At 41.9% G+C, this 22,898-nt stretch overlaps 1 protein-coding gene across 1 annotated transcript in view; it reads left to right on the forward strand.

Annotated features, from left to right (window-relative positions):
* The window catches only part of dgkd (diacylglycerol kinase delta), a 49,882-nt gene that overhangs the window by 17,009 nt on the left and 9,975 nt on the right, over window positions 1-22,898 (forward strand). Inside the window, exons 4-20 of the mRNA XM_083773533.1 lie at window positions 4,860-4,964; window positions 8,273-8,405; window positions 8,505-8,611; window positions 9,797-9,922; window positions 12,533-12,635; window positions 12,909-13,071; window positions 13,567-13,675; window positions 15,099-15,238; window positions 16,214-16,298; window positions 16,941-17,035; window positions 17,294-17,393; window positions 18,787-19,147; window positions 19,860-20,024; window positions 21,297-21,425; window positions 22,137-22,233; window positions 22,341-22,451; window positions 22,655-22,751. Coding sequence (XP_083629659.1) covers window positions 4,860-4,964; window positions 8,273-8,405; window positions 8,505-8,611; window positions 9,797-9,922; window positions 12,533-12,635; window positions 12,909-13,071; window positions 13,567-13,675; window positions 15,099-15,238; window positions 16,214-16,298; window positions 16,941-17,035; window positions 17,294-17,393; window positions 18,787-19,147; window positions 19,860-20,024; window positions 21,297-21,425; window positions 22,137-22,233; window positions 22,341-22,451; window positions 22,655-22,751 — 2,226 coding nt within the window. The remainder of the gene's footprint in view (window positions 1-4,859; window positions 4,965-8,272; window positions 8,406-8,504; window positions 8,612-9,796; window positions 9,923-12,532; window positions 12,636-12,908; window positions 13,072-13,566; window positions 13,676-15,098; window positions 15,239-16,213; window positions 16,299-16,940; window positions 17,036-17,293; window positions 17,394-18,786; window positions 19,148-19,859; window positions 20,025-21,296; window positions 21,426-22,136; window positions 22,234-22,340; window positions 22,452-22,654; window positions 22,752-22,898) is intronic.

Genomic DNA, 22,898 nt, shown 5'->3' on the forward strand with positions numbered 1-22,898 from the left:
CTTCACCAGCCATCGCTATCCGTTGTGTGGATCGCCATCGCGTCTTCACTTTGTTTGTTTGGGCAAGAAGCACGATCAGCGATGGAAAAGAGCTTTATATCCACGGCAGATAAGTAATGACGTATTATCGAAGGACCGCCATGATCAACTTACTGCCTACGTCTTCGTCAGCCAATGCAGCCATCATCGCTATCCGTTGTGTGATTGTGGATGTAGGCTATATCCACGGTATCGAGAGAGACGCCCGGCTGTGATATAGGTCTTATCACTGCAATTATAATGAATAAAAAGGCTACAATCACACAACGGATAGCGATGGCTGCATTGGCTGGTGACAACGTAGCCTCGGTCCCAGGCAGTTAGTTGATCATGGCGGTCCCTCGATAATACGTCATTACTTATCTGCCGTGGATAAAACTCTTTTCCATCGCTGATCTCTGCTTCTTTGCCCAAACAAAGTGAAGATAGCGTTGTCCAACAAAGCAGCCAGTTATTTGATCATCTCTCTCTCCTGTGCTTCTTTCCTCAAACATGTCCAGACATGTCAACCTCAACCACTAAACTCACCGATCCAGTAACGCATCTCACCGTTATACTATCGTTCTGAAGGCAGATATAAAAATAAACATAAATAAATTATTGTCATATACATACTACACACTGAATGAAAGCCCTAATTGTCTACTTTTAGGAGGAAAACAAATACATAATATTGATCCCATGTACAGTTTGTCAGTAGGATATTGAATGCAGTTGTTCAGGTCCAACTATTATTCACAAAATAAGGCCTATAGCGACATGTACATATTATATACCGTATGAAACAGAAGACCCTCTGCTTTCATAAGAAAAAAACTAATACTGTAATAATAATAAAAATCACACCCCTGTGAAGTGAGCATTTCCTCATGAAGTTATCATAGCGAGTTATAAAGGTTTAAAGTCACAGAGATTGACAGGCAGATATAAACATAAATAAATTATTATCATATACATACTACACACTGAATGAAAGCCCTGAATGTCTACTTTTAGGAGGAAAACAAATATACAAATATATACAAATATAGTTTGTCAGTAATTGGCTATTGAATGCAGCTTGCGCCCACCAGAGAGGATTTCAGAAAATGCATGGACCAGAAGAACTATTATTCACAAAATAAGGCCTATAGCGAAATGTACATACTATATACCGTATGAAACAGAAGACTCTCTGCTTTCATAAGAAAAATACTTCTACTGTAATAATAATGAAAATCACACCCCTGTGAAGTGAGCAGTGCAATGTTGCGCAACATTACTGACAAACTATACATGGGACCATGTGTATTTGTTTTCCTCCTAAAAGTAGACATTCAGGGCTTTCATTCAGTGTGTAGTATGTATATGATATTATTTGTGTTCATTTTTATATCTGTCTGTCAATGTCTGTCAACTTCAACCTTCCATATCTCTGCTGTTTTTTCAAAAGAGCAGCGTGCTGCGAAAAGCAGGTGTTAGAAAAAGGTCAATATCTCCAGAATGGAAGATGGTAGAATCATAATTTTTTTTTTAAATTGAAGTGGACTAGTTTGGCTTCCTTTTGATTTATGCGGTGTGATTCTCGCTATAAGAGGCCCCTCGCTGTGGGCCCCGAAAAAGTTCAGAAGTCCCAATGTTAATCGCTCAGCACCACCAAGCCTGAGCAAATAGAAAACTCTAGCAATCAATGTGTTAAGCGTACACGTCGGATCCGTGTGGAGGCTTGTCAGCCTTGTCTTGTCATGTGAGTAAAAGCAAAAATAAAATATGTATTTTTAATTTCTCGATTAAATTAAATTAACCCATTTAGACCTGAGGCCGAATAAAATAAAAACTCTTTTCTGAAAAACCCATGTTTCTATGTCAGTGGTTCTCAACCTTTTCCATGTCAAGGACCCCCAGAATTATCTGTATTTGGCCGCGAACCCCCATCTGAAAATATGTTGTTCCAGGGACCCCCCAGAAGCAAAGATTTGAGTTAAAATGCTCTGAAAGAATATAATATATATATATTTATATATATATATATATATATATATATAGCTCGTAGTGCGGCACTCGGTGCACCGCCCAGACTAGAAATGTGAATTTAGACATGTTTTTTAAAGATGTGAATTTAAATGTACAATACATAACCAATTTGTTCAAGCTCAAAATGCGTTACAGCAGCTATCTTTGCTATATTTGCGTTGAAATCCTGAATTATTCTTTTCTCTATTTTGGAATTGGAATCCTGAAAAGTAGTTTCCCATGTATGCACTAAGCTGAACTGAGAACGTATCTGTTGCTACACTATATGCCTGGCTAACCATAATCTTTGTAAAATGAGCAGGTTAGCCAGGCATAGCAGAGCAAATGACATGTTCTCGGTTTACGTTGTAAAGGCACATACATGGCATGTGAGCTGCCCTCACTGCAAGCGAAGGGACACCGTTTGGGTTTCTGGAAGATTCTACAAATGCCTTCTAATTCCTGACAGTTTTCTGAAAAACCCATTTTTCCGTGTCAGTCGTTTTCAAACATTTTCATGTCAAAGACCCCTAAAACTAGATCTATTTGGCCGTCGACCCCCATCTGAAAATATGTTGTTCCAGAGACCCCTCAGAAGCAAAGATTTGAGTTAAAAACTCGCTCTGAAAGAATATATATTCCAAGATTTCAGGCACATTTTCACGGATTTTCAAAAACAGCAGATCTACAAGCTCATAGCGCGCCACTCTGTGGCAGAGCTTGTAGATCTGCTATTTTTCAATAGCGAAAGTATAACATAATGCTTAAAGCACCAACAGGGGTTCCCGCCCAAAATGGGTTAAAAGCGAAAGGTGTCGATTATTTGCTGTAATGTCACTTTTCTGCTCTTTATCACTGCTTCTAGACTCCTGTTTAATGCAAAGTCGTGTATAACAAGTTACATGACATTACACACACACACACACACACACACACACACTGTAATAAGCATAAGCATAAGCAGAGTCATAATAATTACAGAAATGTATGCAGCACAGACACACATGCATGGTAACCTTTAAGTGTTTGTTTTAGAGAGTGTAGCTGGGTTAATCATATGACCGAGCTGCAGCTGTGCACACTGAGTCTAGTGCCAACTCCGGTTCAAAGATGTGTGTTCGTTAATGCCTCTGCATTCAAATAACGTTAACAGGGTTTTAACTAAGATACGTTGCTTTGTTAACTTGTATAAACTTATGTACGGCTAAATTTGTGTGTGTGTGACTGACTGACTGCGCGTGGCTGCGTGTGCGCGCGTGTGGCTGCATGCGAGGGTGTGTGTGGCTGCGTACGTGCCTGAGTGAGTGAGTGCATGCGTGAGTGTGTCTATTTATATCATCATGGGAACAGGGGTCTCTTTGTAAAACAGCTGGAGAGGAAATGGGAGTTCTACGGCTGTTTGACTGGAAACAAGACACACACACACACACACACACACACACACACACACACACACACACACACAGAGAGAGAGAGAGCAGAAACTTCACCTCCGTGTTAAAGCTCTCTCGACCCATCCAACACGTGTTTCAGAATCGGAATGTATTTTGTACAGTTTTATATAGACTGTTAAAGCTGCGCTATATACAGACACACTGTACATGCCTACAGATAACAAGGAGAACTGTTTCCTCTTGGGGCCTATTTGGATGGTTTACTGCTTGATCAACACGATGTACGAGTCTCAAAAGTATGCAAGAAAAAAAAAACACTGGCCGGGCCTTTCCCTGTATGGATGGTACTTTCACTAGGTGTGCAGTTTGACGAATTGGACCCTTCACCCCTCACCCAGGAGTCAGCCCAGCTCCTTATCCAGACATCAGTCATGTCAAAAACCTTTTCACTATTGTAACTCCTTCCTTACTGGCCTACCGGCATGCACACGTCTTCAACCAGCCAAAATTCTGTCTCCCTATCCATTGGCACGCGCGCAGATGTATTTGATATCTTTGGTAGTTGTCTTTAGGAGCTATCTAAGGTCTTTGGTAGTCTAGGCCTAGGGCATGTGCACAAGTTGGTTGTGACTGTGAGGGGCTTCCAAATGGCCGAGCAGTTAAAGGTACTGCTCATTATCGGCTATTACAGGAAGCCGCTCAATTTGGAGGAGGCGTTGTTTCCTTTTATCCATGAGTCATGTTCCTCTGTGTCTGACAAGTATGTCAACTATATTGTAACGTAACAATGTTCTGTCGTATAGGCACTGGTAGGTAACTGGCTGTTTTTTCTTATTGTTCGACTGCACCCGATGCAATCAATGTACATTGTACGAGGCACTCTTGCACTTCCGTTTTATGTGTGTGGACATCAGTGTTGTTTTCGTCAACTAAGACGGAAAAATGTTCGTCGATTACCTTTTCCCACTGACGAAAACTAAATGAAAACTAAGCTATGATGACAAAACGAAATAAATATATTGACAATTTCGTCAACAGATAAAAACTACACACATTTTTTAGGAAGGGACTAGTGGAAAAGAGATCCAGTATAAGTCATTTTACATGCTGAAAATAGCCCGATCTACAAGCACAAGTTGTGAGCTTGTAGATCGGCTATTTTCAGCAATCGAGGCCCGCCGAAATACATTTCGGTCGACTAAATCAACTGTAGATTTTAGTCGACTAAAACTAGACAGACGCTAAAACATTCCAGGCGACTAAAATGTGACTGAAACCAAATGAAAACTAATTCAATAAGACTACGACTAAAAACAAAACAAAACAAATCTAAATTTGCTGCCAAAAACAACACTGGCGTGGTACATAAATACATATAAACGGCAGACTATAATTAGACACATGCACTCAGTCTGTCTCCTCTTCCCCCTGCAGATAATCACTCCCTGCAGACGTTTGATCTTGTGCGCAGATAACAGGAAGGACATGGAGGAATGGATGGCCGCGCTACGCAGCGTTCAGAACAGGCAACACTTTGAGGTCGGTCTGTCTGTCTGTGTCTACAAGTCTCTGTGTCTACAAGTCTCTGTCTGTGTCTACAAGTCTCTGTCTGTCTGTGTCTACAAGTCTCTGTGTCTACAAGTCTCTGTCTGTCTGTGTCTACAAGTCTCTGTCTGTCTGTGTCTACAAGTCTCTGTGTCTACAAGTCTGTGTCTGTCTGTGTCTACAAGTCTGTGTCTGTCTGTGTCTACAAGTCTCTGTGTCTACAAGTCTCTGTCTGTCTGTGTCTACAAGTCTCTGTGTCTACAAGTCTCTGTCTGTCTGTGTCTACAAGTCTCTGTCTGTCTGTGTCTACAAGTCTCTGTGTCTACAAGTCTGTGTCTGTCTGTGTCTACAAGTCTCTGTCTGTCTGTGTCTACAAGTCTCTGTCTGTCTGTGTCTACAAGTCTCTGTCTGTCTGTGTCTACAAGTCTGTGTCTGTCTGTGTCTACAAGTCTGTGTCTGTCTGTGTCTACAAGTCTGTCTGTCTGTGTCTACAAGTCTGTGTCTGTCTGTCTACAAGTCTGTCTGTCTGTGTCTACAAGTCTGTGTCTGTCTGTGTCTACAAGTCTGTCTGTCTGTGTCTACAAGTCTGTCTGTGTCTACAAGTCTCTGTCTGTCTGTGTCTACAAGTCTCTGTCTGTCTGTGTCTACAAGTCTCTGTCTGTCTGTGTCTACAAGTCTGTGTCTACAAGTCTCTGTCTGTCTGTGTCTACAAGTCTGTCTGTCTGTGTCTACAAGTCTGTCTGTGTCTACAAGTCTCTGTCTGTCTGTGTCTACAAGTCTGTGTCTGTCTGTGTCTACAAGTCTCTGTCTGTGTTTCTACAAGTCTGTCTGTCTGTGTCTACAAGTCTCTGTCTGTCTGTGTCTACAAGTCTCTGTCTGTGTCTACAAGTCTGTCTGTCTGTGTCTACAAGTCTGTCTGTCTGTGTCTACAAGTCTGTCTGTCTGTCTGTCTGTCTGGTGGTCTATAAACTATAGACTAGAAGCTCTATCAATCAGTTGGTGTAGTTGGCCGTGGTGGAAAGTAACCAAGTACTTTTACTTAAGTACTGTACTTATAAGTACAATTTTGAGGTATTTGTACTTTACTTGATTATTTCCAATTTCCAGTACTTTTACTTCTACTCCACTACGTCTCAGAGCCACAATTTGTACTTTTTTCTCCACTACAATTATTTGAAAACTTTAGTTACTACTAGTTAACTTTGGCGATTTTGATTAGAAAACATTCAACCCTATACATTTTGGCCATTTGAAAATAGCCGATCTACAAGCTCACAATGCGTCGCAACGCATTGTGAGCTAAAAATGAGCTAAAATCGGCTATTTTCAATAGATTATGAACTTGTGAAATGGCACATTCTGCATAATGTGTACTTTTACTTTTAGTACCGTAAGTACATTTTGATGCCGATACTTTTGTACTTTTACTCAAGTACATTTTCAATTCCGTACTTTTACTTGTAACAAAGTAGTTCTAAATTGCAGTATTGGTACTTTTACTTAAGTAAAACAATTGAGTACTTTTTCCACCACTGGTAGTTGGGTGCTCAGTCAAAGTGCTGTTAGTCATATAGTTAGAACGTTTAAGTTAGTAACAGCTTGTTATAGTCACATATAGTTGGTTGGGTACGTCAGTGTGTCACATACTGTATGTATTTTTAGTAACATACTAACTTACTTACATAGTTAGTTAGTGACGCATAGTTAGTTAGTCACATACTGTAAGTAAGTCACATAGTTCCAGAGATATTAATTCTGTTTAGGGATGTCCCGATACACTTCTTTTCGTTTCCGATCCCAGAGAATAATATTTATAATAATACAAAAAGAAAAAAAATATCTTATTTTGAAGTCCACCAACCGGGAATAGTGTTCATAGCTATCTAGCTATATATCTCGTGTTGTGTTTATAGCAGACTCCTCACTCAAATGTGCACTTGCAGTTTTGGGCAACTCCAAAGCAAACTCCACATGCCAATCCAACATTTCATTCTGTCAACCCCCTTACCCCCTGTGTCGGAACTGTGCTCAGACTGGCATATTCACAGATACCGATATGACCAAATAAGGGGCCGATACAGTATCGGTCCATCTCTGATTCTGTTCCAATCACTTTAGCCCATTCAGGGCGGGAACCCCTTTCGGTGTTTTTAAACATTCTTTTCTAATTTAACTATCGAAAAATAGCAGATCTACAAGCTCACCGAGTGGCGCGCTACGAGCTTGTAGGTCTGCTATTTTTGAAAAGTCGTGAAAATGTTTCGCAAATCCTTGAGTGTATGTGTGTGTATATATATATATATATATATATATATATATATATATATATATATATATATATATATTTCAGAGCGAACATTTTTAACTAAAATATTGGCTTCTGAGGGGTCCCTGGAACTACATATTTTGACATGGGGGGGGGGGGGGGGGGGTCCGTGGCCCAGTAGAGATAATTCTGGGGGTCCTTGACATGAAAAAGGTTGAGCACCACTGACATAGAAACATGGGTTTTTCAGAAATGTTTTAGGATTTAGAAGCCAACATGGGTTAATCATAGATCACATTTATGAACCCATTTTGGGTGGGAACCCCTTTTGGTGTTAGCATCGTGTTATGCTTTAGCTATTTAAAAATAGCAGATCTACAAGCTCATAGCGCGCCACCGAGTGGCGCGCTACGAGCTTGTAGGTCTGCTATTTTTGAAAATTTGAAGAATGACTGACATAGAAACATAGCTTTTTCAGAAAACTGTCAGGATATAGAGGACATTTTTAGAATCTGATCTCGGGTCAAAATAGTGACCCAGGGGTGCCCAATGTAATTTTTGACATTTTATTTATTTTTTATAAAAATCACAAAAAAATGTTTGCTTTTTTTTTCTTTGCTTTTTTAAAGACGTCCACAGACGTCCTGGGCATCACATAGCGGTAATTCCCAGGACATCTGTGCACGTCTTGGGCACACATATTGTTAACCCATTCTGACCTGAGATCAGATTCTAAAAATGTCTTCTACATCCTGACAGTTTTCATTCTGACCTGAGATCGGATTCTAAAAATGTCTTCTACGTCAGTCGCTCTTTGATTTTTCAAAAATAGCAGACCTACAAGCTCGTAGCGCGCCACTCGGTGGCGCGCTACGAGCTTGTAGATCTGCTATTTTTCAATAGCTAAAGCATAACATAATGCCTAACACCAAAAGGGGTTCCTGCCCAAAATGGGGTAAAACAACGGTGTTGTTGTGAACCCCATTAGTGCTGTCCACTGTGGTTCCACCCATGGCTGTCCCTCTTTGCCTCCCAGTCTACCCAGTACAGCATGGACCATTTCAGTGGGATGCATAACTGGTACGCGTGTTCTCACGCCAGACCCACATACTGCAACGTCTGCAGAGAGGCTCTGTCTGGAGTCACGTCACATGGATTGTCCTGTGAAGGTACGCAACGCCACGCACGCACACACGCACACACACACACAGCCAGCAAGATGCTACCACCTAAATACTGTGTGTGTGTGTGTGTGCGTGTGTTTCTAGTGTGCAAGTTCAAGGCTCATAAGCGCTGCGCTGTTCGTGCGACCAACAACTGTAAATGGACCACACTGGCTTCCATAGGCAAAGACATAATTGAAGATGAGGAGGGGGTGAGTGAAGGCACACACACACTTTGTAAACCTAGTATACAAAGTACCTATAGGATACAAGATAAACATAAACCTAGTATACAAAGTATCGGTACCTATAGGATACAAGATAAACATAAACCTAGTATACAAAGTACCTATAGGATACAAGATAAACATAAACCTAGTATACAAAGTACCTATAGGATACAAGATAAACATAAACCTAGTATACAAAGTACCTATAGGATACAAGATAAACATAAACCTAGTATACAAAGTACCTATAGGATACAAGATAAACATAAACCTAGTATACAAAGTACCTATAGGATACAAGATAAACATAAACCTAGTATACAAAGTACCTATAGGATACAAGATAAACATAAACCTAGTATACAAAGTACCTATAGGATACAAGATAAACATAAACCTAGTATACAAAGTACCTATAGGATACAAGATAAACATAAACCTAGTATACAAAGTACTAAATAACGTCTTTAGCATTTGTGGTCTAGCGGAGTTTGTCTACAAACCTGCCAACCTTCATCTGAATAGTATAACATTGCTGTTGGGCAGCAGAAACCTTCTATCTTCATATTATATTTCAACTTTTCTTTTTTTTAAAGGTTTTTCGTTACATTTTCGTTAAACAAATGCCCTTAAGCCCTTCTTTATGGTACAAGTATGCCATGCAAAAGTAGCCAAAATAGAAGATCAGAAAGACAGTGTTGTTTTTGGCAGCACATTTTGATTTTAGTTGTAGTCATAGTCTCTTGAATAGTTATTATTTAGTTTTAGTCACCTGGAATGTCTTAGTGTGAGCTTGTAGATCGGCTATTTTCAGCATGCAACCAAGTGTAAAATGACTTATACTGGATCTCTTGTCCACTAGTCCCTTCCTGACATTTTAGTCTAGTTTTTATTGGTTGACGGATTTGTCAATATATTTAGTCATCAGTTTTAGTCATCATAGCTTAGCTTTCATTTAGTTTCCATTTAGTTTTCGTCAGTGGAAAAAGGCAGTCGACGAACATTTTTCGTTTTAGCTTCAGTCGACGAAAACGACGCTGCAGCAAGATCAACTAGCGCACAACGCATCGCTATGCTGTTGTTGATTATTGAATCAACCAGTGACGAGCAGAGACACACACCTGATAAGGAAATTAATTGTAACCGCCTCTCCTCTCTCTCCTCCAGATCTCCATGCCTCACCAGTGGCTAGAGGGAAACCTCCCCGTCAGCGCTAAATGCACCATCTGTGATAAAACCTGTGGGAGCGTCCTCAGACTGCAGGACTTGAGATGTCTGTGGTGTAAAGCTATGGTGAGGATGGGAGACATGATTAATGGATGGATGGGCACTAGATTTGCCCGTAAGCCTCAAGTTTAGCGGGCATAAACAGTAATTTACGGTAATTGCGTTACGGTAAGATGTCTGTCTGTGTGTCACGCTGTAACACCACCCGCCCGCCACCAGAGGACGCAGCTGTATCACACACACACACGCACGCATACATACACACACTAAAAAACGAAAAAAACGTAACTACTGTTTAGTAGCCATAAACGTCAAGACGTCTAATTGCCAATTAAGTACCGGATGCCATATTTTGAAAATTCCTCGAATCTGGTGTACAGGTGATGACATGCACATTACATGCATAATAGAATTACAAATTCTTTCTTTCTTTATAATGGGAGAATTGGCACTCAAAGCCTAAACTGGTGACCACCAGGTGGAGCTGAAAGAGTTTTAAAAAGAAAATCTTAAAAAAAAAAGAAAAATGTACAAGCTGCGTTCGTTCCCAAGTTTGCGCGTCTTACTTGTTGCGAACGCAGTGAGCCACTTACTATGACAGCAAGGGCTGAATGTCTGTGTGTGTGTGTGTGTGTGTGTGTGTGTGTGTGTGTGTGTCCCGCTGTTACACCACCCGCCCGCCACCAGAGGGCGCAGCTGTAGCACACACACACACACACACACAGGGCGCAGCTGTAGCACACACACACACACACACACAACCACACACACACGAGCTGCGTTCGCTTCCCGCGTTTGCGCGTCTTACTTGTATACAGGTGTGATGGTACAATTGGGGAGTTTCCACTTCCAGTAATATACACATCGGTATTCCATGGTTTTTGCGCAGTGTGAGACGGATGGGTGGATGAATGGCTGCGCATTGATGGATGGATAGATAAAAGATGGATATCGATTGATTGACGGATGGATATTGATGGTAGATGAATGTATAGATGCAGCGATAGATACAGTATTGATGGTTAAAGGAGAATTTCGGATTTCTAGAAGGCTTTCTTACCTTTTATGTGTGGTTGTTACGTCCCCACCAAAGAGGTACCAGGTGATATTTTGTGCAAAAGTGCATTATTGGCTATTTCCCCTACCATAAGCCCTCAATGGGACGTTGGGATTCAGTGCTAATTCGCTTATTTCCATCGAAATAAGTAGGGATGTCCCAATCTAGTTTTTTTGCTCCCGAAGTCCGAACCCATTTTATTATGAGACATATCGATATCGATTTTTCCCGATCCGATCTTTATATTTTGTCATGTAAAGTATTCATAGACACTTTATATAGGCACTTGCTTAAAGGGGAATACCACTCATTTTCAACATTTTTCTATGGAGTTGTGTGCACTGGAAATAATAAAAAGTCACCCCATTTTGTGTTGCCTAGAACTGGAGGTCTGACAAAAAACAGTAACATTATGAAGTACAGCTTTGTGATGTCACTGAGATGTACTTCATAATGTTACTGATTTTTTTTTTCAGACCTCCAGTTCTAGGCAACACAGAATGGGGTGACTTTTTATTATTTCCACACAACAGCTCTAAGGTATATTAATGACAGTAAAATGTTGAAAATGAGTGGTATCCCGTAGTCCCTATCCATTGATTCACCGGGATACCAAAAAACATTTGAAAAAAAAGGTTTCTCACTGTTCTCGTGTTGAATATTGATATATAGATATGCGATTAAAATGCGATTAATCAAGATGAATTCATTACAAAGCTTCTAATGAATTAGATTAACATTTTTAATCGAGTCCCAGCCCTAACATTAACCTGGATATGGCATATATATGCAGCGTATAGGCTATATTCTGCATATACTTGCCATATATTGGCATAATATAAAATAAAACCATAGCACCACCATTAGTCTTGTCATGCTGCGCACCCCCTAGAAGGCGCCCCGCGCACCACAAGGGGTGCACGGGCACCACAGTTTGGGAAGCACCGCATTAGACAATTAAAAATCCGATCTTTTCTCCCCGACTTTCCGATCTGAGCCAATTTCCGATCTGATCGGGACAACCCTAGAAATAAGTTAGTAAAGTGTGCCGCTTGGGATAGTATTTACATAGATTTTTTTGAGCGATGGAAATAAGCGAATTTGCAAAAACCCAATGCCCAATTCAATTAATCTGAGGGTTATGCCGGGTGGGCAACTGGTGGCCCGGGGGCCACATGCGGCCCCCACCTTCACTTTATGCGGCCCTCAGGTTAATGTCAGAATACTGATAAGATATTGGTTTCAGCTGTTATAATTCCACAACATGCAAACATGACCCGCTTTAATTACTTCAGTCTAAATTAGTAGCTCAATTGCTCAACACAAGTATAATTAAAGGCAAAAATTCAAGATTTCAATTCGAATATAGCAAAAATAGCCGATCTACAAGCTCAAAACGCGTCGCAGCTTGTAGATCGGCTATTTTTGCTACGACAGTAATACACTGTATGGCCCTAGGGAGTGTGGAAATATAGTGGCCCTCTCCATCGTCAAAGTTGCCCAGCCCTGGTATAGGCCTATAGGGGACACAGTAGATGGAATTTATATATTGTTGGCTTGATTATACCCATACATGACTTGCTAGATGTAGAAATGACGTGTCCGTCTTTGTCCTGCAGGTTCACAGTGGCTGTAAGGAGCAGCTGTCATCCAAGTGTCCTCTGGGACAGTGTAAAGTCTCGGTCATCCCCCCGACTGCCCTCAACAGCATCGACTCCGACGGTCAGCAGCCGTCTCACTTCTTCAGAACTGTCATTACTCATTTCTAGCCCGACCAGTGAGAGTGTTAACCCTTTTTAGACCTGAGAAAAGATTCTTCAAATGCATTCTAAATCACGACGGTTTTCTGAAATATTACCCATGTTGCTATGTCAGCCGTTCTCAAACATTGTCATGCTTTTTCAGAAAACTGTCGATGTAGAAGACATTTGTAGAATCTGATCTCGGGTCAAAATGGGTCAATCTTTCATTTTGGTCAATCTGTTCATTCATCAGGTTTCTGGAAGGCGTCCTGTCCTCCGTCGTGTACCAGTCCTCTGCTGGTCTTTGTCAACTCTAAGAGTGGAGACAACCAGGGGGTGAAGTTCCTCAGGCGTTTCAAACAGCTGCTGAACCCCGCTCAGGTGTTCGACCTGATGAACGGAGGACCACACCTAGGGTGTGTGTGTGTGTGTGTGCGTGTGTCTGTGTGTGTGTGCGTGCGTGTGCGTGTGCACGTGCACGTGTGAGTGTACGCGTGTGCTAGGGCATTCACTTCTAGTCATTTTTACTAGTTGACTAGTTTACTGTTTAACTACCTATTATGTAGGGGGGTTTTTTTTGGGGGGGGGGGAATAAATATTTGTACATTTAAAAACTGTGTACATTGGTGACTGTAACTATGATCTACCTGATCTTGAGGCCTACAAAATCGGGGGATTTTTTTTTACTTTGTTTTCTTTTTTTCTTAGTAAACTAGTTGCTTAATGCGCATGCTTAATGTGCGCGTGTCCGTGTGTCACAAATTATAAATGTGTTAATAGATGGACAATCATGGCGCCAACTTAACGGAACTTATTCTCTCTCTCTCTCTCTCTCTCTCTCTCTCTCTCTCTCTCTCTCTCTCTCTCTCTCTCTCTCTTTGTGTTCGCTCTCTCTCTCTCTCTCTCCCTAGTCTGCGTTTGTTTCAGAAGTTTGATACATTTCGTATCTTGGTGTGTGGTGGTGACGGCAGTGTGGGTTGGGTGCTCTCCGAGATAGACACACTGACACTGCACAAACAGGTACACACACACACACACACACACACACACACACACACACACACACACACACACACACACACAATCACACACAGAGGTACACAGGACATCTTAAAATCTAATTCCAGTAACCTGACACCCAGCAATCCACTGCACCCTATAGAGCGTCGCAGTCCCGCCCCCTTTCATGACGACGCCAGGCCCAGGAATTAAATCCCAATGCATTTTTCCCATAGACCTTTCAAAAAGTATTTATTTAAAGACCTTTTAAGCGTCGTACGAAGACAACTCGAGTCGTGACAAATCATGACAACAAACACAATATTTTAGACCAAACAAATAATTGCAAAGAAGAAAAACAACAAAAAAAGTGGTCTAATTCTTTGTTTGGCCCAAAACATTGTGTTTATTGTCATGATTTGTCACGACAAGAGTTGGCTTTGTCCGCGGCGTAAACGTCTTTAAATAAATACTTTCTGAAAAGTCTGAGGAAAATGAACAGGGATTTCTTTTCCGGGTCTCTCGAGGGGGCGGGACTGCGACGCTCTATTGCAGTGGAATGGAACTACAGTTCATTATTGCAGCTATTGTGGACTGTACAAACTCACTTTTTTTTTTTGGGGGGGGGGGGGGGTTATTTTTCCCTCTCGATTCTGTTGTTCTATTGGCACAGTCCTCTAAAGTGTAACGTCAACTGTCATGTTTCTGGGATGGGCGTTGCCATTCGGCGATTTGATTCACACACCAACCAATAGAAATAGTAGCAAAGCAGATGATGTCCTTGTCAATGTGGCTAATCCGATTTGCTAACCAAACAAACACGTGTCAACGAACACTAGCATGTAAACAAACACGGTCAAATATATGTCGGATGAGGCTGTTTCTGTAAAGAAACTATTTGTCATGGGGCAATTTAATAGCCATATTGATACAGTTGCAAGTTACCCATTTTGGTGTTTTAAGCATTCTGTTATTGAAAAATAGCAGATCTACAAGCTCATAGCGTGGCACTGAGTGCAGTGCTACGAGCTTGTAGGTCTGATATTTTTGAAAAATCATGAAAATGTGGGCGCAAATCATTGAAAATATATTCTTTCAGAGTGACGTCGGTGGATGTTTTAACTCAAATCTTTGCTTCTGGGGACGTCCCTGGAACAACATATTTTCAGATTGTGTTGGCACCGTTTGTTTTACATCACCATTACAGTACATCACCTAATCAACATGAGTTAGACTTTATAGTGCGTGCGTGCGTGCATGCGTGATCATGTTTATCAATCTTTCTTAGCAAGTTAAAATTGCTAGGAATAAGCTTCCGTTTTTCTTTTAGTATTATACTTTGCAAGTGTGTGTTTCACACAGTTTTCTTTTATTAAGCGTTTATTAAAAGTGAAACATTCAGTATAACGGTTGGTCCTCTAACGATGTTTTTGGTGTTCTCCAGTGCCAGCTGGGTGTGTTGCCACTGGGAACGGGGAATGACCTGGCGAGGGTTCTGGGATGGGGTTCGGCCTGCGACGATGACACACAGCTACCTCAGATACTGGAGAAACTCGAGAGAGCCAGCACCAAGATGTTAGACAGGTGAGAGCAGGGACGTGCACACATGGACATCTTTTACCCGTCTGTAAAACCACTGCCCTTTCCAGACCAACGAATGCAGCATTTACTGTGGTTAAAGAAATGCAAATGCCACTCCTTTCCATGCGCTGCCGGAAGGCAGCATTCAGGAGAATTGGTCTTCCCCCCCCCAAAGCCTCCAGAACTTGGAACGCAGCATTTTGTGTTGAACAAATTTGTTTGGTAATCCAAACGTACCGCATCTCCACTAGCTAAAGAGTGCTGGGTTGCGCCCCGAAAATAGCTGATCTACAAGCTCTCAACGCGTCGCAGCGCGACGCATTGAGAGATCTGCTTGTAGATCTGCTATTCTTTGTCCAAAAGGTGAATGACTAGACAGTATGAGAGTTTGAGTGAGGTGTTAAGAGGTCGTCCACACCAAGAACAGTTATTTTTAAAACAATATGTACAGTTAGAATAGTTATCAATGTATCGTTAATTACTATAGTAACTAACTTACTATTTAGTAATCGTTCTTAAGGTATTTACTAGACCTAACATAAGACATATATTATATAGGCGTGGCACTCATTCACTACTAGAGTTTGTGAGTTTGTGTTTGTCCAAAATGTCCGAAAGTGGGTTATTTTTTAATTTTTTTATCAATTCTTTTTTATTTTAAAATTGATTTTATTATTTTTTAATTAAATGTTTTAATTAAATGTTTTAATTAAATGTTTTAAATGTTTAAATTTTTTAATGTTTAAATTTTTCAATCTTTCTTTTTTTTTTTTTTTTCATTTAGTGGTTTTAGATTGTTCGCAATTCACACAACATGAGATATTTGGGACAAGCGTCAGTACAAGCGTTCATTACCGTCACCGGTTGGTTCGTAGACTACATTGTGGTCACCACAGATGAGATGCTAAGACAGACGAGTTACTTGCTATAGACATGTCTTCAATACCTTGTTTCCTGTTCCCTTTCCTTCTGCTGTAGGTGGAGTGTTATGGTCTACGAGACCAAGTTTCCACGGCAACACTCGTCCTCTACGGTTACCGAGGACTGCAGCGATGACTCTGAGGTAGCCAGCAGGAAGTGACATCACTTCCCCATCCCCCATAGCTACCTATACCGTGTGATTAGTTTGTTTGTGAATCTGTAGTTGGATGAACAAAGGGAGCAGAAAACCTATTTTGAATAGAACATTTATTTTAGGGATGTACATTCTACAGCAGTGGTTCCCCAAACTTTGTCATGTCAAGGACCCCCAAATTGACACTAATTTAGCCCCGCGGACCCCTATTAGAAAATATACGCCAGGGACCCCCATAAGAGAAGATTTTTACCTCTCTAGCAGTGACTCTCAACCATTTTAATTTCAAGGACCCCCAGTTTGACATGCATATTAGTCTACCTACCCCCATTTAATGGGGGTTGGATTGGGGGTAAGTCCCTGCGACATACTAGCGTCATGTCCAGGGGGTGTACTTGTACATCAAGCTGCCTCACGCTACAGAAACAGGAGATAGGCTCCTGCCCTATGGGCCTCATGGCTGGACCGGACCCCATTTTGACAACATACACGTCTCCAGGACATAATAGTAGGCTACACAGTCACCACCAGTACATGTTCCAGTTCAAATTGACGACATGCACGTCTCCAGGACATAATGGCAGTTCATATTTACATACCGTAACTCCGGTCTGATTTGTTTTGCTCCAGGTTCAACATATTCTGACCTATGAGGATTCGGTAGCAGCTCATCTGTCCAAGATCCTGACCTCAGATCAGCACTCTGTGGTGATCTCCTCTGCCAAGTGCGTATTTCTCTCTGTCTCAATTCCTCTGTCTCACTTTAATGAATTGACCGATTGTTGACTATTGTATACTGTTGACACTGTGTGTGTGTGTGTGTGTGTGTGTGTGTGTGTGTGTGTGTGTGTGTGTGTGTGTGTGTGTGTGTGTGTGTGTGTGTGTGTGTGTGTGTGTGTGTGTGTGTGTGTGTGTGTGTGTGTGTGTGTGTGTGTGTGTGTGTGTGTGTGTGTGTGTGTGTGTGTGTGTGTGTGTGTTCTCAGGGTGCTGTGTGAGACGGTGAAGGATTTTGTAGCCCGCGTTGGGAAGGCGTACGAGAAGAACACGGAGAGCTCGGATGAATGTGACCTCATGGCCAAAAAGGTAACGAAACATCTCCAGTACAACACGATAAAAACACAGTTGACACATTCAAATAAAACACGAAAAACCCACAATAGAACACAATATTAAAGCACAGTTACAGCAGTACACTGGTGGTGGTGGCAAGATTATGAAAATGTTCAAAACAACAACAACAATAAATGTTATTTGCATATTTTTTCAGGATGTTAACAGTGATGATAGTCTCTTCTTGGCTTGTAAACTGTTGTACCGTTGGGTCAGGGGATGGCAGTGGCTTAGCTGTAGAGAGGCTCACCATGTTCCCCAATGTCATGGTGCTGTGAAAAGGTACTGTAGCGTGCTATGAGGCCGGCTGAGGAGAAACGGAATAAATCAATGATAAATAAATACAACCAACACATAAATACATGCAGTGGTGGAAAGTAACTAAGTATTTTTACTTAAGTACTGTACTTAAGTATAATTTTGAGATATTTGTACTTTACTGGAGTATTTCCAATTTCCAGTACTTTTTACTTTTACTCCTCTACAATTATTTGAAAACTTTAGTTAATAGTTACTTTGGAGATTTAATTTTGATTAGAAAACGTACAGTAACCACTTCAACCCTATACATTTCAGCCATTTGAAAATAGCCGATGCATCGCGTTGCGACGCATTGTGAGCTTGTAGATCGGCTATTTTCAATAGATGCAAATAGCCAATGCATCGCGTTGCGACGCATTGTGAGCTTGTAGATCGGCTATTTTCAATAGATTTTGTACTTTTTCCACTACTGAATACATGTTGGTCTATCAATAGAGCGTCGCAGTCCCGCCCCTTTTAATGACGACGTCAGGCCCAGGAAATGATTCCCAATGCATTGATTTCCCCACATTTCAAAAAGTATGTATTTAAAGACATTTTAAGCGTCGTACAAAGCCAACTCGAGTCGTGACAAATCATGACAACAAACACAATATTTTGGACCAAGCAAATAATTACAAAGAAGAAAAAAATGTATTTGTTCGGCCCAAAACATTGTATTTATTGTCATGATTTGTCACAACTCGAGTTGGCTTAGTCCGCGGCGTAAACGTCTTTAAATAAATACTTTTTTGAAAAGTCTATGAACAGGGAATTATTTTCCGGGTCTCTCGAGGGGGGGCGGGACTGCGACGCTCTAGTAACACTTGGTCATTTGTTTGACACCTCTAATCCGTAGAAGAAGATACTTGCCAAAAAAACTGGAAGAAAAATGGCACGAACGAATAACAATAATACATAATAAAATACACAAAGGCCAATATGTGAGATTAGTAAACCATAGTAAACCAATCAACGCGACATGCCTCTGTGTCTGTTCGGTGTGTGTGTGTGTGTATGAACGCGAGGAGGTATCCATGTCTCCGCATCTCCTCCTCCTCTGCAGTGTGTCGTCCTGAAGGAGAAACTGGACTCCCTCCTGAAGACACTGAGCGAGGAGGCGCAGGCCTCCTCCGCTGTCCTCCTCCCTGCACCACTACCACCACCTCCTCCTCCCCCTCCTCCTCCGCCCCCACCGCTGCCCCTGGCCCCTGCACCTCCTCCCCCCACCATTGCGGAGGAGCCCGAGGGGGAGAGTAGTGTCCTTCTTCTGTCTTGTCCTCCTCCGCACTGCCCCACGCCACCCCCTCGCACCTCTGCCTGCACTTCTGCGGCGGCGGCCATGTTTAAACCCAGAGAACAGCTGATGTTGAGAGCAAACAGCCTGAAGAAGGCCATCAGGCAAATTATTGAGCACACAGAGAAAGGTGAGTCGCACAGACATGCTTTTTTTTTAATGTTAACAACCCCAACGCCCAGGACGAAGTTCTTTGTCCTTTCTTTTAGTAACGCCCGACGCCCAGGACGAAGTATTGTCCAAAAGACGAAGTTTATTGATATGCGAACGGATCACATGGCTCCACAGTCTAGGGGCGCCTGTTGGGCAATCCTCTGTGTTGCGTAAGAGTGAGACATCATCGAAAAACTCCCTCCCCTGTTTAGCCGATGAAAAACGAAAATCTTAAAACATTAATAACTCGCGATCTAAATCATCCCGTCTAATTATGAAAAAAGATCCTGTGTTAGACGGCCCTCCGCGGTCCAGTCGCTATAGTCGCGATAGATTTATTTTACCTCCCGTTGTTGTCGATCGACTCTAGAGTGGTTTGGCTATTGTTAGCTGCTACACACACACACACACACACACACACACACACATTCACAACAACATCCGGTCCGTCTTTAAACGTGGTCCGTGTTTATAAATCGAATGGGCGCTATAATGTAATGGATTAAATATCCCCGGGCAATTAAAATGTTAAGTTAACACGATTTGCTAGGTGGAGCCTTCTGAAGGCTCTGCCACTTTGAGAACCAGCATTGCTTCTCAAAGTGTATACAGTCTACTATACTGTCTGAATGGATTGTGATTGTTCCTCTGTCTCTCTCTCTCTCTCTCTCTCTCTCTCTCTCTCTCAGCGGTGGACGAGCAGAATGCTCAGACCCAGGATGTGTTCTCGTTGGCCGTGGGAGGTCCGCTGCAGCAGGACGAGCCGGCGGAGGACGAGGAGGAGGACGTGGACAAAGTGTCTGTCCGCTCGTCCTACAGCGGCTCCACACGGGGCCACGCCACGGCACGCAGAGGTCAGTCAAAAACCCTAGACGTATAAAGGTAGACGCCCCTTTCGGCTGTGGAGCGTATGCGCTCAAGGGAGGTGCAAATAATTCCCGATATTCCTTGCGAAGCCCATGAGCGTGCGTCACATGTTCGGGTCTGATAAGTCCCGGAAAGGATGCGCTGTGATTGGCCAGTAGTCACTTGAGTGGCAGCGTGACGTAGTGTTCCGTCCTCTCTTCCGGCGTACCAGTCAACACACCCTCCCGTCAACACACCTGGCTCCAACGAGGCACTCACTCGCAACTGCCCATGGGTGTTTTTATTCCCTTTTTGGTGCTCTGGGGTTGGTGGCAAATTTCTATTTTAGTTTTAGTTCTCACATTTAGTCACATTGTAGTCACCTGGAATGTATTAGTGTTAGTCCAGTTTTAGTCGACTAAATCTACAGGTGATTTAGCCTTGATGCCGCCGTCGTCATGGCTGATTCTCTTGTCCACTAGTCCCTTCCTAACATTTTATTTTTATCTGTTGTCAACATATTTTCTTCTGGGTGCTTGTTTTTTATTCTAGTTTATTTTTCTAGCTTTAGTTATAATAATCATTTCTTCTTCTGTTTTCTACATGAATATAGCCACATTATAACCATATAAAATGATATGGGAGTTAAATGCTGCAATTTGTAAAAATGGCAAAATATGACTCCTAACGTCGTTGAAGTGGGACTCATAAAATGTCCCTGGGACTCCTCTAAAAGACTTCCCTGCATCCCGGGACTCATTACATTTGGGGGGAGGGAGGGGGGGGGGAACACAACGGAGACAGCGCAGACAGTGCACGCAAACGGCCGCGAAGCGCGAGGTTGTGACACGCAAACATACACGTTACTACAATAATGTATACTAATATGGAGGGGAGAACACAACAGAGACAGCGCTTCTTTCACCTGAACATTATAACACTACTGTATGTGATTAGTTCTTGATTCTTTCCATCGCAACCGAACCGCAGTGTTATGAGCACGTTATGGAACACAAGTTGTGAACCGTAATCAATTTATATTAAAATAGGCGTCGTATACAAAAAATGCCTAATAAAAACTGTATTCAAAAAAAAAAAAAAAAAAAAGAAAAGGCGAGGAGGGTGTTTGGACCAGCAGGCGATCTCAGGTGGTAAAAGAGTTGGAGTTTGATAGAATTATCTGCCTAGATACTGTCTCCACATTAAAGGAAACCAACCTAAAATGTTCCTGTCTCTGTCTGTCTGTCTGTCTGTCTGTCTGTCTGTCTGTCTGTCTGTAGTCAATAAGTCACCCTGTGAGAAGCTCATCAGCAAGGGAAGCCTGTCCCTGGGCAGCTCTGCATCACTTCCTGCCCAGACGGGAAGTAGGGAAAATATCCCGATGCTCAACACCAAGATCCTCTATCCCAGTAAGACCTCCTCCTTCTCCTTCTCTATCCCGTTAAGAACTCATTTTTATCCTCCTTATGTATTTTGGTTTTATTTAGACAAGCGTTCAGACCTGCTCTATTGGATTCTGACAGTGTTCAGAGTTTCGTTCTAATTCTACAGTACACCAAGCTGTAGTTTCACTGATTAACACCAGCTCGTTTCACTGATATCACCAGCGCATTTAATTGATTAACATCCGCTGATTACATTGATTACACCGTTTGATTTCAGTGATTAAAACCAGCTGATTTTACTGATTAAATCCAGCCGATTTCACTGATCTTTAAACGAGCTGATTTAATTGATTAAAACCAGCCGATTTCATTGATTTAAAAAAAAAACAGCCGATCCCACTTATTAAAACCAGCCGATTTCACTGATTTAAACGAGCTGATTTCATTGATTAAAACCAGCCGATTTCATTTATTTAAAACAAGCGGATTTCACAGAATAAAACCAGATGATTTAACTGAATTACACCAGCTGACTCCAGTGATTAATACCTGTGTGTGTGTGTGTGTGTGTGTGTGTGTGTGTGTGTGTGTGTGTGTGTGTGTGTGTGTGTGTGTGTGTGTGTGTGTGTGTGTGTGTGTGTGTGTGTGTGTGTGTGTGTGTGTGTGTGTGTGTGTGTGTGTGTGTGTGTGTGTGTGTGTGTGTGTGTGCGTGTGCGTGTGCGTGTGCGCGCATAGGTCTCAGGGCTGGTATATCAGGTTCTCTGTCCAGTAGTTCCTTCATCAGCCGACTGTTGGTCAATGCAGACCCTTTCAACTATGACCCTGACAACATGTAAGTCCATCACGCTTTCATCACAGGCCTTATTTACATCATCTACACGTTCTATCTCTGTTGTGCTATTCATGTATTCTACTGTAATTTACTCTGTTCCATTGCAGAGACTGCTACACGGAAAAGTGCGTGATGAATAACTACTTTGGCATCGGTCTGGATGCAAAAATCTCTCTGGATTTCAACAACAAGAGAGACGAACACCCAGAGAAATGCAGGTGATAATAATAATATTGGTCAGATCAACACAATGGAATGAATTCTGTTACTGGCCATATATGGAGCGTGTCTTTGAGTGTACAGGGTTCGATGATATGGCACTTCCATCTTGTGAAGAGAGTTTCTCTCTCTCTGTGTGTGTGTGTGTGTGTGTGTGTGTGTGTGTGTGTGTGTGTGTGTGTGTGTGTGTGTGTTGGTTCAGGAGTCGCACTAAGAACATGATGTGGTATGGTGTTCTGGGTACCAGAGAGCTGCTACACAGAACCTACAAGAACCTGGAACAGAGGGTTCTACTGGAGGTAAGGAGACTAGGGCATTAAGTGACTAGTCGACTGTACACAGTTTTTAAATGTACAAATATTTAAAAAAAAATACATAATAGGTAGTTAAATAACTAAACAAGGCAACTAGTCAACTAGTAAAAAAGTGAATGCCCTAAAGGAGAC

This window comes from Protomyctophum parallelum (assembly GCF_964188405.1).
Source record: "Protomyctophum parallelum genome assembly, chromosome: 9".
Taxonomy (NCBI): Eukaryota; Metazoa; Chordata; class Actinopteri; order Myctophiformes; family Myctophidae; genus Protomyctophum; species Protomyctophum parallelum.